We start from the raw sequence: 12,443 nt of genomic DNA on the forward strand, positions 1-12,443 counted from the left end.
TTCTGAATTTGCAGAAATTTCGCACCCTACACAAAGCACAGTAACAGGACCTAATAAGTACTGAATTGTTGGTCATCCTTCCCTCTACCTTCAGGAACCAGTGTGCACATCAATTCTGATCCCTGCTGTAAGGATCCAAAGCACAGAAGCAGGAGCACTGTTCACCAAGCACTGGCTTTGTCTCTGTTACATAAGTAAGTGTGAGGAAAGAACACAGGATGAAACAGAATATTTGTGTGCCACATGGAGCACAAACTCCTCGTCACAAATTTCCCAAATATACACAATACAACTATGACAGAAGGAAAGGCAGTAAGAATAAATAGTGGTAGAAAAAAAAAATGTTGAAAACTACATGGAACTAAGCCTGAGGCTGGAAAAAATATCATAAAACCCCAGGAAATTGTGAGTAACACAAAGACAACATTAGGACTATATTCAATATTTCTCATACAGAAGACCCAGAAGGTATGAAAAGGAAGACAAGGCATATATACTAAGAGATGTTTAAAGCATATGAAGTCAAACAGCTCGTAGCTTATGTTCATAAGCTAGTTGCAAACCACTGACTAGATTTCCATTTTCAACTTAAATGTGGAAACAAACATTGTAAGGCAGATAATATTGTGATGAAGATTTTCTTTTTTTTTTTTCAACTTGCATCTAGAAAAGCGGTAGTGCTTTCATAGAGGTTTTGTTTGGCTGTATATAAAAGATAGACATGACTCTAAAGATTTCAGAAGATTCAGATGAAGAAATGAGTGGGGAAAAGAAAATTGCATTAAAACCCCCAAAAATATTTGAAGTACTGTAAAATGAACTAATGCAATGAAAATGACAAGAAAGTAAGCGTACACTAGTATCTCTAACAAATGAGACCCTAATTCTAATATTCAAGTCCATTTATTTCATCACAAAAAAATAAATCAACTCCAACAAACACCCAAGAAGAAATTCTATAATCCTGCTGCCAAACTGAGAACTTAAGTGTTGATTTACAGTTTACAATTTCTTCTTTTGTGCTCTCATTTTGAGGAACCTTAGGTTTAATACTTTCAAAGATACAACAATATATGAACACTGATATTTAAGTACTTAAATGGTAATTCTTCCTCTCAATCTCCATTATCTCCATCACAGTTTATCTGTCTCCTATGATGAAATGGATCAAACAAAAAAAGAAAAAAAAAAAAAGGAAAAAAGAACAAGGCAGTAAGAATTTGCTAAATAATAAAAATCCATCTTCAGGATGTGGTGCTACTTTTGTTACATCCTTTGTACATCCTGAAAGAGATGATAAAAAATAGCCTGAAATATTTCTTTATCTTTCCACAAACATATCTACAGTACGCTTGTTTTTCTCAGATGATCTTTGTGTCCATAATGTATGTATGAGTAAAACTGGGTTAATAGAGATCTTACTGCAATATTTTGTTCCATTTTATTGTACATTTCCTTCAGTTGCTAAGTTGTTCCAAAAGGATTATTTGTTTGTTTATTGATAAAAACAGGACTCAAGTAAAAATGTTACCTTCATTCATTATTATCCCTTCTTTTTGGTTCAAAACAATGAAAAAGTTGTAAAATACTCCAACTACTTGAAACATAAGAACACTAATGTAGACCAGAAAGAAAAGCTGATAGGCTTTTATGGTGTTTCTCCTCAAAGTAAGGACAGTGAAACAGCAGCTCCTGTACCTCATATCTCCGAACTTCTTGCTGATAGCAGTTCCTACATTGCTGATAGCTGCTGTTGCTTTTTGTCCTGCATGGCTCAGGGTCTCATGTGTCTTCTTGTACCTGGAAACAAAAAACAAAGAGCAAAAATAATAATACATATTTTAAAAAGAGAGACTCAAATGCTCTGCAATTAATTCCCTCTTTCCATCCTTCTACATTTTAAAGTCTCATCCACCGAAAGGCTAGGAAACACAGTAACTTGCACAAAACAAATCACAAAGGTGCCCACTTCTGCATAGCTTTGTAAATGCAGTTTAATCCTAATACGGGCAAAGCGCTCTTCCTTTCCCCATTGCATTTAATGTCTTCCAAGAGAGTAAGCAAAAGCTATTTAAAAGCAGAATGCTGTGATCTATTGAATACCTGCTTTATATAGTTTCTGTAAATTCACATCAAATAAGAATTCTTTTAGCAAACACCAACTTTCTGTCACAGAAGAATCAGGAAACATAGAACTCTGCTCTTTCATGTATATACAGATTAGAAACACACATATATAAATTAGATATTAGACTTCAAAATTATTTACTGATATTTCAGATTAGACAAAATAGATCTCATCTGTTCCTTTATGTTATAATTTTTGTGCTTTTTAATTTTTCAGAGAAAAGGAAGAAGGTTTGATAAGAGAAAGAAAGATGAAAAAATCCAGACAGTGAATGCATATCTAAATAGCGTTGATTCCTTTCTGAAGTCACTCAATTCATGTATAGCATATACATTCAAACACAGAATCTTCTTCATTTACTGATTTAGGATATATGCTCTGCTCTACAAAGACCTTTGGAATGGTTAATTCACATCCTCAGAGTAATCAATAAGTTTTTCTGTATAGATGCTTTTTTTACTGAATAAACTAACTTTAAGCTCGTCAGAGGTTTCCTTCTAAGGAAATTATCTGAAATTCCCAGTGACGCAGACAAGCTCATAATTGGAAATACTGACCTAGTAACAAAAGCAGAGCACATCAGAAAATTACACTTTGTATCCCGTGGCGCGCCTTGGCAGAGAAGAACTGCAGAAATGATCATGAAAAATTCAGAAGTACAATTCCATCAGTCATACTTCTCTTTGAACAAGTTTTATAAGATCGCAAATATGTACCAAAGTACACCAGAGATTAATGCAAAAATCCCCTGCCTAAGAAATCAGAGTGCTTTCTTCTAACTTTTAGACATATGAAAGCTATATGTCCTTGTGGAGACAGGAAAAGTAAGAGAAGAGCACCATTTGCAATACTGCACATCACTTTTTTTTTTTTTTTTTAGCCTTGGTAGCATCTTCTGCTGAAAGTCTTTGCTGAGGACTATGCTGTAAAAACTGCAGGTCAGAAGGAAGATACTGAGCAATGTGATATTCTTTCAGACCATATTCTGTCAAAAATAATTTTCCCCAGTACAAATACTTTGATTTTATGTCCCTAAACAGTAAAATATCTTAAAGACTGCCTAACAAATTCTTAAACTGCCAAGTGAAACGTGTCATTCTGTGAAGGTTTCCAATGAATAGAAAAACAGCTTAAAGAAAGGATCTTAGACTGAGATACCAGATCTCAAAGAGATCTACAGTTTGTTAGATAACTTGAATTAAACTCAAGCACTGAATCAGAATGGTAACAAAGGCTAAAACATTGCAACAGTAAGGGAAGGAGTGCTGGTTACACTGTTTTTTTGTTTGCTTTTTTTTTTTTATTATTATTATTTTTATTTTATTATTAGTTTTTATTATTATTATTTTTCAGGGGTAGAATACAAAGAAAATGAAAGAGATCATTTTGGTTGGGTTTCCTTTCCCTGCAGCCCTGCTGTTTCCAATTGGACACAAAATTGCAGTGCTCTTATTTCACCAAGGCCTCATTCTGCAGCTCAACTAATTTAACCTCTGTCATTCTAAGTGGACATATTTTCACCTCATAGAATACAGAGTCACTAAAATACATGTTTATGATGCCTCATTTAAACTATGAGCATGTACCTTCTTGATAAGTGTTGTCTACAAAATTCTATGTATATATTCAATGAAGTTGATAATAATGTAAAAATGTATCTAGGAACAAATACTATTAAAGCACAAATTGACAGTAAGAAGTAAAGTACTTTGCAGAACTCATTCTGAGATATTTTTTGAACAATACACTTCACAGTATATTTTATGCATGGACATGTTTATATTGGACAGTATCTCCACGTCTTGCCTTTGCACTGCAGGTTCCTCATACTACATAAACCTATTGAGAGAATAGTCCCTAATGCTTCTATCCAGGAGAGAGGCATAATTTCAACTATGAAACAGGAGAGTCCCTTAAACATTTCTGAAATATAGCATTGCTTAGGTTGGAAAAGACCTTATAGATCATCAAGTCCAACTGCAACGTAACCAAACTACCCTAACTCTAACAACCCTCTGCTAAATCATGTCCCTGAGCACCACATCTAAATGGTTTTTAAACACATTCAGGGATGGTGACTCAACCACCTCCCTGGGGAACCTATTCCAGTGCTTAACAACCCTTTCTGTAAAGAAGTTATTCCTGATATCCAGTCTAAACTTACCCTGGAGCAACTTAAGGCCATTTCCCCTCACCCTGTCACCTGTCACCAGTGAGAAGAGACCAGCCCACTCTCACTGTAAGCACCTTTCAGGTATTGGAAGAGAGCAATAATGTCTCACCTCAGCCTCTTTTTCCCCAGACTAAACAGCCCCAGTTCCTTCAGTCATTCCTCATATGGCATATTCTCCAAGCGCTTCACAAGCCTTGTTGCCCTTCTTTGGACCTGCTTCAGTACCTCAATGTCCTTTCTGTATTGAGGTGCCCAAAACAATACAGTATTTGAGGTGGATAATGAGTACAGGGCGGGATTACTTCCCCAGTCCTTCTTACCACACCATTCCTGATACAAGTCAGGATGCCATTGGCCTTCTTGGCCACCTGGTCACACTGCTGGCTTATATTCAGCTGACTGTCCATCAGTACACCAAGCTCCCTTTCTATCAGGCAGCTTTCCAGCCACTCCTCCCCAAGTCTGTAGGGTTGCCTGGGGTTGCTGCGACCAAAACATTAACACTGTTGTGACCAGAACATTAACTTCATCAAAAAACACCTTTTGGGAACTGGTTGCAATGACACTGATTATGGCATTTCAACTAATAATGTATGTTTTTCTGTAAATCCTTTAAATAAAAAGTCTTCCTCAATATTTCTACTAGTAAGAAAGACATGGAGACTGTATTTATGCTCCTAATACTTCTGATGTTACACAACAGCATAAATCCAGCTAAGACTGTTATGCAACTGGTCTTTTTTCAGCATCAACTGGCAAAAATGACCTTTGACGTGAACTCCCCCATTCTCTCTAGTAATGCTGAAGGAGCTTTAAGGAACAAAAAAGCAACAAAGGTAAAAATGCTGTGAAACATGGAATGCCTGGCAGCAGAGACAAGAAACAACAGCTTTCATCACCAATGATTACCTTAAAAATCAATCTCCCCCATCCTTGCCATAATGGTGATGTGCACCATTCGTATCACCATGTCTTCTTCATAAATAAATGACTTTTCCACAGAGCACACTTCCTTACTGTAATTAATTATGCTCTTTATTTATATTCAGAGGAGTATTTTGGTTCAGACATTTTTTTATAGTTACATTTTATTTACGCCATTCATTTGATACCTTGCCATTGTTACTATTTTAGTACAGATGGCCTCCAGCATATTCTTTCTGATCTCTGGGAACCTTCTCAATTGGATGCAACACCAATAATAGGAGCCAACAATGTTCACTTTTTTACATAATGCATTGCTTTCCTACAGCCACACATCAGCATCACGGCTATGATTCTAAAAGCATTATGCCACATGTCCTGTAGCATCAGCAGAAGCAGAAACAGACTAACTGGATACAGGAGTCTCTTGATTTATTCAGTTACAGCAGGAATGCCTTCACTGTTTGTGTGACACTTAAACATTCTCCATAGCACACAACAATTACTTGTAGTGAATAACAAAGGTTGGATTTCATGCTTCTCACTCAGCACACACTAGTAAATACTTACACTGTATTTTGTAGACAAAAAGATTAAACAGATACTTTATCCAAACTGTAAAACTGTGAATCAAGCTCATTGTGACATTACAAATTAACATTTTTTCAGATTACTTTTACCTGAGAATTGTATCCATAAATTTATGATTACAATTTGGATTTTAAAATAAGGAATATCCTTTACAAAAAAAGAAATTGTCAACAAAACTGATATTATTAGAAGTTATCATAAAATATGTTGATATGGCACAGTTTTATTCTGCTGATACATGCTTCCTAAAACATGTAAAAGCAGCTTACATCTCCAGTATTGTAACATACTCTGCTGACAGAGAGGTTTATACCATATTTTGAATGCATTTTTACCTTCATATAAGGCATTTAGGTCAGACTACCATATGACAAAAATGTCTCACTAGCTGATTTTTACAGCCAACTACAGTAAAGAAGATTATTATTTCATTCTCGCATTATGTCTTATGAAATGGTGTTTCATATAAAACACCGTCAAGCAGCAGACATATAAAGAGGTCAGGGAACTAGATGTTTAAATGACCAACATCATCTGCAAAATAAGATGAGATAATCATACTGCATGGTATTTGATCTCATCTCAACTCCATGCAGAACTGCCCTTCATACAGCAGAGTTAAATCTAACTAGCCTTCATAGGCACAGTATATGAGCTCCTGACAGAAGAAGGCTACAAACACAAAATTCATATTTCACATGGCCATCTGCATATTTGACCTACTAGTGAATAAGAAAGATTTTAAAATCAGCTTCCATAAAATATGACAACACATGCTGCTAATCAGTACATCTTCATTCAGCATTGTTCCTCTTCATCAATGCTTGCTTGCAATCAATTTGAGAAACCAACTTCTGTGACAGAGCTTACATAAGATGCAAGAAAATGCAAACAATTAACAACAAAAATCATGTAGAGCAGAGCCTGGTGGCGCAAGCCACATCCTATGGAGTTTGCCACTTCTTTCTTTTCATACTATTAGTCAGATTAAGAATGACATTTTCTGGAATAGGTGTAAAGCATCTGGAGATCTCTGAGAAACTCTCAAATAGAAAACTATTTTGTTGTTGAAAAACAGAGAATATTAAATAAACTACACTAATGCTAAAAAAAAAAAAAAAAAAAAAAAAGAGTGATAGATAATATGTACTTAAAAGCACATATTATCTGTACGTATTCTCTAAGAGCATTCATATTCCCATCCTGCCTACAAATGAACTCTGAACTGTTTGGTTTAAATGCTCACCCGAAATTCATTCCAACTTCAGACACAATAACAGATGCCCCAGGTAACTCCTGTCCCAGAGAGAGAGTAAGGGAACAGAACCTCTTTAGGCTGTGTGCAACCAGCTTCCAGCCAGAAATCTGTGTACAGCATGCAAACTGCTGTGTTCAGCAGGCAGGGGAAAGTCAGGAATCAAGAAAGGTGTCAGGCAACAATGACGAATATTCTGTACTGTCCTGCATTGTAGTCTTCAAAGTCATGGAAAACACTGGAGATACAACTGTGTGAAGGTATGACTTGTACAGTGTAGCATAGAATGAAAGAGAAACAAGCAGCTGTGATACAGTTATGATCAGGGTAGAAAAGATATAATACATTAGCTCAAACATAGACAAGCTTAAGACAATCCAGGACAAAACTTCAGAATACATCACACCTTAAACTGTGCCAATAACACTGTCTGTGGGCTCTGTACTATAAACTAGATGAAAATAAACTATACAGATTCAACATATCCCTGCCTCCCTTTTCCTTTCTTCTCTTTCCTTTCTCTCTTCTTCTTCCCTTCTTTCTTTCCCCTTCCTGTCCCTCCTCTTCCCTTCTTTTTTTTTTTCTTTTTTCTCTTCACTTTCATTTTCTTACCACGTCTGTTTTCTCTTTTCCATTCAGTTCTTCCTTACTTTTTCTTTCCCTTCTCTTATTTTTCCCTGTCTCCATTTTCACTGAATCTCTCCTGGATATTTTAAATCCCAGTCATTTCTGAAATTCCAGCTCACATTTAGGCCACCCCTCCTTATACTACGATATACAATTTACGGGTATCTATAATGAATATGTTTCACATATTTTCTGGAGTAAAACCATAATTACTGTGAATTTCTCTTCAAAAAACAGTATATTCAGAGATCTGGAATAGATCACACAAAGTCCCTGTGGAATTTCCATTAGCTGAAGCTTCTGGTGTAAACAAATGAATGTACATTTTTCAGGAAAGGGGCAATGAAAATAGACTATGTTAACTTCTTCAAGTCCTTTCTCCAATCTTATTTTCCATTAGGCCATCTTTCCACATTCAAGGCCAGAGATACATGCTGAAAAGTTGCTCAAAAAAGCTAACAAAACCAAGTCCTTGAAGAAGGTGGGAACACTGCCTGACCTGACCCAAAGGACACCAAAAATTACTGGAAATGAGAGGCTTCTTTTACTTTTATAGAGCTCACACCCACACTCAGGTAATGTACTTGCTAAAGTCAACATGCCTGCTTCTTCACTTATACAACCAGTACATGTACTTTCAAATTTAGAGAAGAAAATGACAAAAGGTGATTACACATTACAATGAACAGAAACACCCACATTTCTATTACTACCACTTGTAACAAGCATGTGTGTGGGAACATGTAATACTAAGTTCATAAAAGTCACAGTAGGCCTCTGGTTGTCCAGAAATCATAGCCAATTTTCTGACAAAATTCTAAGCCTCTGGAACACATTGCTATGTATTTAAGGTTATACTAAAGGAGGCTCTGAGTACTGTAGATTTGAAGCTCAAAATACATGCAGAACAACTATTGCTTTCTATTTTCTATCACCTGGTAGAAATTTAAATTACAAAACATGAGTTCATAGTATTTGTGGAAACCCATACTATTATCCTCAGGTTTCCTATCAGCAGAACTAAGCTGTTACGTATAGCTCTCAGTGAGTAGTCAAAGATGTGATTCTTATTCTGTTTCTGGAGGAAAAAGCCAAGTCCATTTGAATGCTTCTTTCCTAAATCTCAGGCAGATGTTACATATAGGAGCAGAGCAATACTGAAGCCTTCCTAAGTGAGCTACAAAAATCTGCCTGTGTTTGAGAGTGCCTCAGGCGCTGTCTTGAAAACACGGAAACATATTGGAGTGAGCACTTACAGCTCTCTTGATTCTGGTTACTTAATTCACACAATTTTCAGCTTCTAGAAGTGACTATTTTGTCTGTGAGAGCAAAAGATGAAAAGCCTGTTTGGAAACACGGTTTTGTGAGATTCCTACCCTAGATGCTTCCACTTTCCATCACCTCAAAGCAGTCCTAGTGCTTCAAATTACTAAGTATACGGGCTTTGAGACATTTCATTGCTACAGCTCTTGAAAAGAGAATAGGTTTTCTTTCAATTTTTAGATATTGCAATGATTTATTGGACACAAACAAGCAGCTCCCTACAGTGGTCTGAATGTCTGGGGTACTAGTTTTGGTGCTTTTAGTAGCAAAACCAACCAAAATCAACTCCCTAGAAGCAATGCCCGTGGTTATTTCACATTCTCTTTTATGGGCTGGAAGGTTATCCACTTAAAAAAGAAAAGACCTATGCTTTCTAAGAGGTGCCAATATTTCAAGCAAGAATGAGAAGGAGTTTATGGGAAATGTTAGCTTGAGTGAGGTTATTGGTGATTGTTTCACAGATACAGCTGCTGCTAAGAAACTCACTAGCCCTGATTTATCTATCTCCTTAGAGTACAACGCTATAACATCCCATTGTTTTCTTCTGTGAGAAGTACAACAGCTTAAAGGCTGAAGGACAAAGTTGGGCATGGTTACAATGCATATGATTGCTAAAGGTGAAGGTGTTTTTAGCTATCTCTATGAGAGAGATGAGAAATATAAATTAATATTTGTAATCTTGTCCATATATTATGCAAGGCAATTTTGTAACTGCATTAAAGAATACTATTACTTTTGACCTTGACTAGAAAAATCAAAGAATCACAGAATTGTAGGGGTTGGAAGGGACCTCCAGAGATCATCGAGTCCAACCCCCCTGCCAAAGCAGGATCCCTACACCAGGTCGCACAGGTAGGCATCCAGGCGGGTCTTGAATATCTCCAGAGAAGGAGACTCCACAACCTCCCTGGGATGGGGCAAGAGGAACCTAATCATGTTCACCAAAGGGAATACTGACTAGTAGATTGGTGGAGGTAATCCCTTTCCTCTGCTCGCCACCAGTTAAAGCCAGACCATCAGTGCAGCGAAGTGCAGTCTTGCTCTAGGCTCCTCTTACATGAAGAGGACGTGGACATACTGGTGAAAGTTCAGTGAAGGGTCATCAAGATGATTAAGGCAATGGAGTATTACTCCAATGAGGAGATGTTAGAGAGTTGGGTCTGTTTAGCCTGGAGAAGACAAGACTCAAGGGGATTTAATTTGTGTATATGAAAAACTGTAAGGGAGTGAACAAGATACAAGAAATATTCAAATGTAAGAAAAAGGTTTTTCACAGAAAAGGTGACTGAATATTGTAGACTCCAACCTTGGACTCATAACCAGACTGGAAATAGTCCTTAGAACACCAGTCTAACTCACTTTGCACTGGGCAGCTGGACTGGATAAACTCCAGACATCACTTCCAACTTCGACTATTCTGTGATTCTGCATAAAACTAGGTAAAATACTCGCTGGAGCAATCATTTTACCTCTATGCACTACACAGGGAAAATTTTAAGTGCAGAAGAATAGAAACCACTGTGGAAACTTTATTGAATCATCACCAATCAAAAAAATTTAGATAAGTAAACACACTGTATTCAGGTTACATAAAACTTTTCCTTTGTAGCAGAACACTTATAAGAAAAGCTCAGTTGTGGTCTCTATAAATACCTCTTTGAAGACATTTTTAATGATTTCTTAAGATAAATAAATAACCTCAAAACTTGCCAACATTAACTTGCTTCTGGAATTCAAATAAATGAATTAGATACGTTTAAAATATAAATAAAACCCTGCATTGCTAGAAGCTAACATGATACCCACCCACCTCTATTCACTGTAACACTGATCTTTAAAAAAGTGGTGATGGGGAATCATTCCAGCTGATGAAATGAAACTAAGCTTGAAACAAACACTTGCTCTTTAGTTACTGATATCCTCTATAGTAGAAGATCCTCCTTTTCCTAATACAAAGATTGTACTAAAAATAAGCATAATGCAAAACAGCAACAGAAATGAATGAAGAGTGTAATAAATGCATTATGATTCTGGTTATCGTAAGTGGATGACTTCCAACGTGTATTTCATAGAAGGCAAACAACATTACAGCTTTTCTTTACAGAAAAACAAAGCTGATAAAAAAAAAAAAACAAAAAAAAACACAAACTAGTTTGATACAGAAAGAGCTGTACATTACAGCCATAAATATAGTGTCTTACAAGAGACAGAAATGCTTTTGCACAATTTGTAGCATAAATTAATAAGACAGGAATAGACCTTATGCAGACTTCTATGCTGAGCCTGTCATAATCTTCAGTGGAGAACATTAGCCAACTTGACCTTCAGCTCTGGCTTTCTTCATTGTGATCATGATCTTTTTTTCCTTTTTAATCACATCAGAATCCTTTAGTAATAATTTCTGACACATACATAGAATAGAATCATAGAATTGCTCACATTGGAAAAAACCTTAAAGATCGTCGAGTCCAACCACAACCTAACCTACCCTAACTCTGACAACCCTCCCACTAAATCATGTCCCTGAGCACCACATGTCAAGCATGCTTAGGCTAACTCCTAACCTACCTGGACAACCTTTTCAAATGTAAATAGTTTAAAAAAAGTTAGGATATGAAGTTTATATACAGTCATTCCAACTGGCATTCATTCTTTGAGTTGGGTGCTGAGTCTCTAATTGCACTTTAGTCCTAAAAAATGTACCCCCAGCTGGAGAGTTTAAAAGATTATTAAGTTTTAAATGACCAAAATTTTAGTGCATAACTGTGCTTTGTGGGTTCGAAAAAAAAATTTTTTCTTAAATGGGGACAATTTTCCCCAAGAAAAAGTGGTTACAAAAACCAGTAAGATTCATGAAAGCAAAAGTAGCCTCTTTAAAACATGATATATATTTTTTTTTAAATTAAAAATAACTAATTTGGGATTTAGAAGTTTAAAATAGAGGAATATAAGTATTTTGGACTTTTATTTTTTAAAGCAAGCCTTTCCATCCTTATTAAATCAGAGAATATCAGTGAGTAATGCTATTTCATTGCTATTTTGGACTAGCAAAAACAAATCACCACTATATTACATAACACATCTGTTTTTAAGAATGTTGAATTACCATGATTTGTACAGTGAGTATCGGGCAGAATAATATCACAGTTGGACTACAGACAACAGGACGTTCAAGGGTACAAACGGACTCCTTGCTGCTCAGTTCCAAACACTGGTGGCTTGGAGCACTGAATGGCTTTTTGTTTCTGAAGCTCATTTTAAAGAGTAGCAGATACCATATTGATAAAGGCTCCTAAAGTCTCTTTATTTTTGTGAAAAAATATCAATTCTCAGAATGGAAAGTGAGAAGCTATCTCAGAAAATGCTACAAAATTTCAAGTAACATTTGAAGCTTTTATTTTGAAATTCTGCTAGTGTCTCCC

The 12,443-nt window shown here is 36.1% G+C and overlaps 1 protein-coding gene across 2 annotated transcripts in view; it reads right to left on the reverse strand.

The window, feature by feature from the left end:
- The window catches only part of TPD52L1 (TPD52 like 1), a 51,948-nt gene that overhangs the window by 13,662 nt on the left and 25,843 nt on the right, over positions 1 to 12,443 (reverse strand). For both annotated transcript variants that reach the window (XM_031611108.2, XM_090135833.1), the window contains exon 4: positions 1,699 to 1,800. In XM_031611108.2, coding sequence (XP_031466968.2) covers positions 1,699 to 1,800 — 102 coding nt within the window. The remainder of the gene's footprint in view (positions 1 to 1,698; positions 1,801 to 12,443) is intronic.

This window comes from Phasianus colchicus, chromosome 2 (assembly GCF_987193195.1).
Source record: "Phasianus colchicus chromosome 2, bPhaCol1.hap1.1, whole genome shotgun sequence".
In the NCBI taxonomy this organism is placed as follows: domain Eukaryota; kingdom Metazoa; phylum Chordata; class Aves; order Galliformes; family Phasianidae; genus Phasianus; species Phasianus colchicus.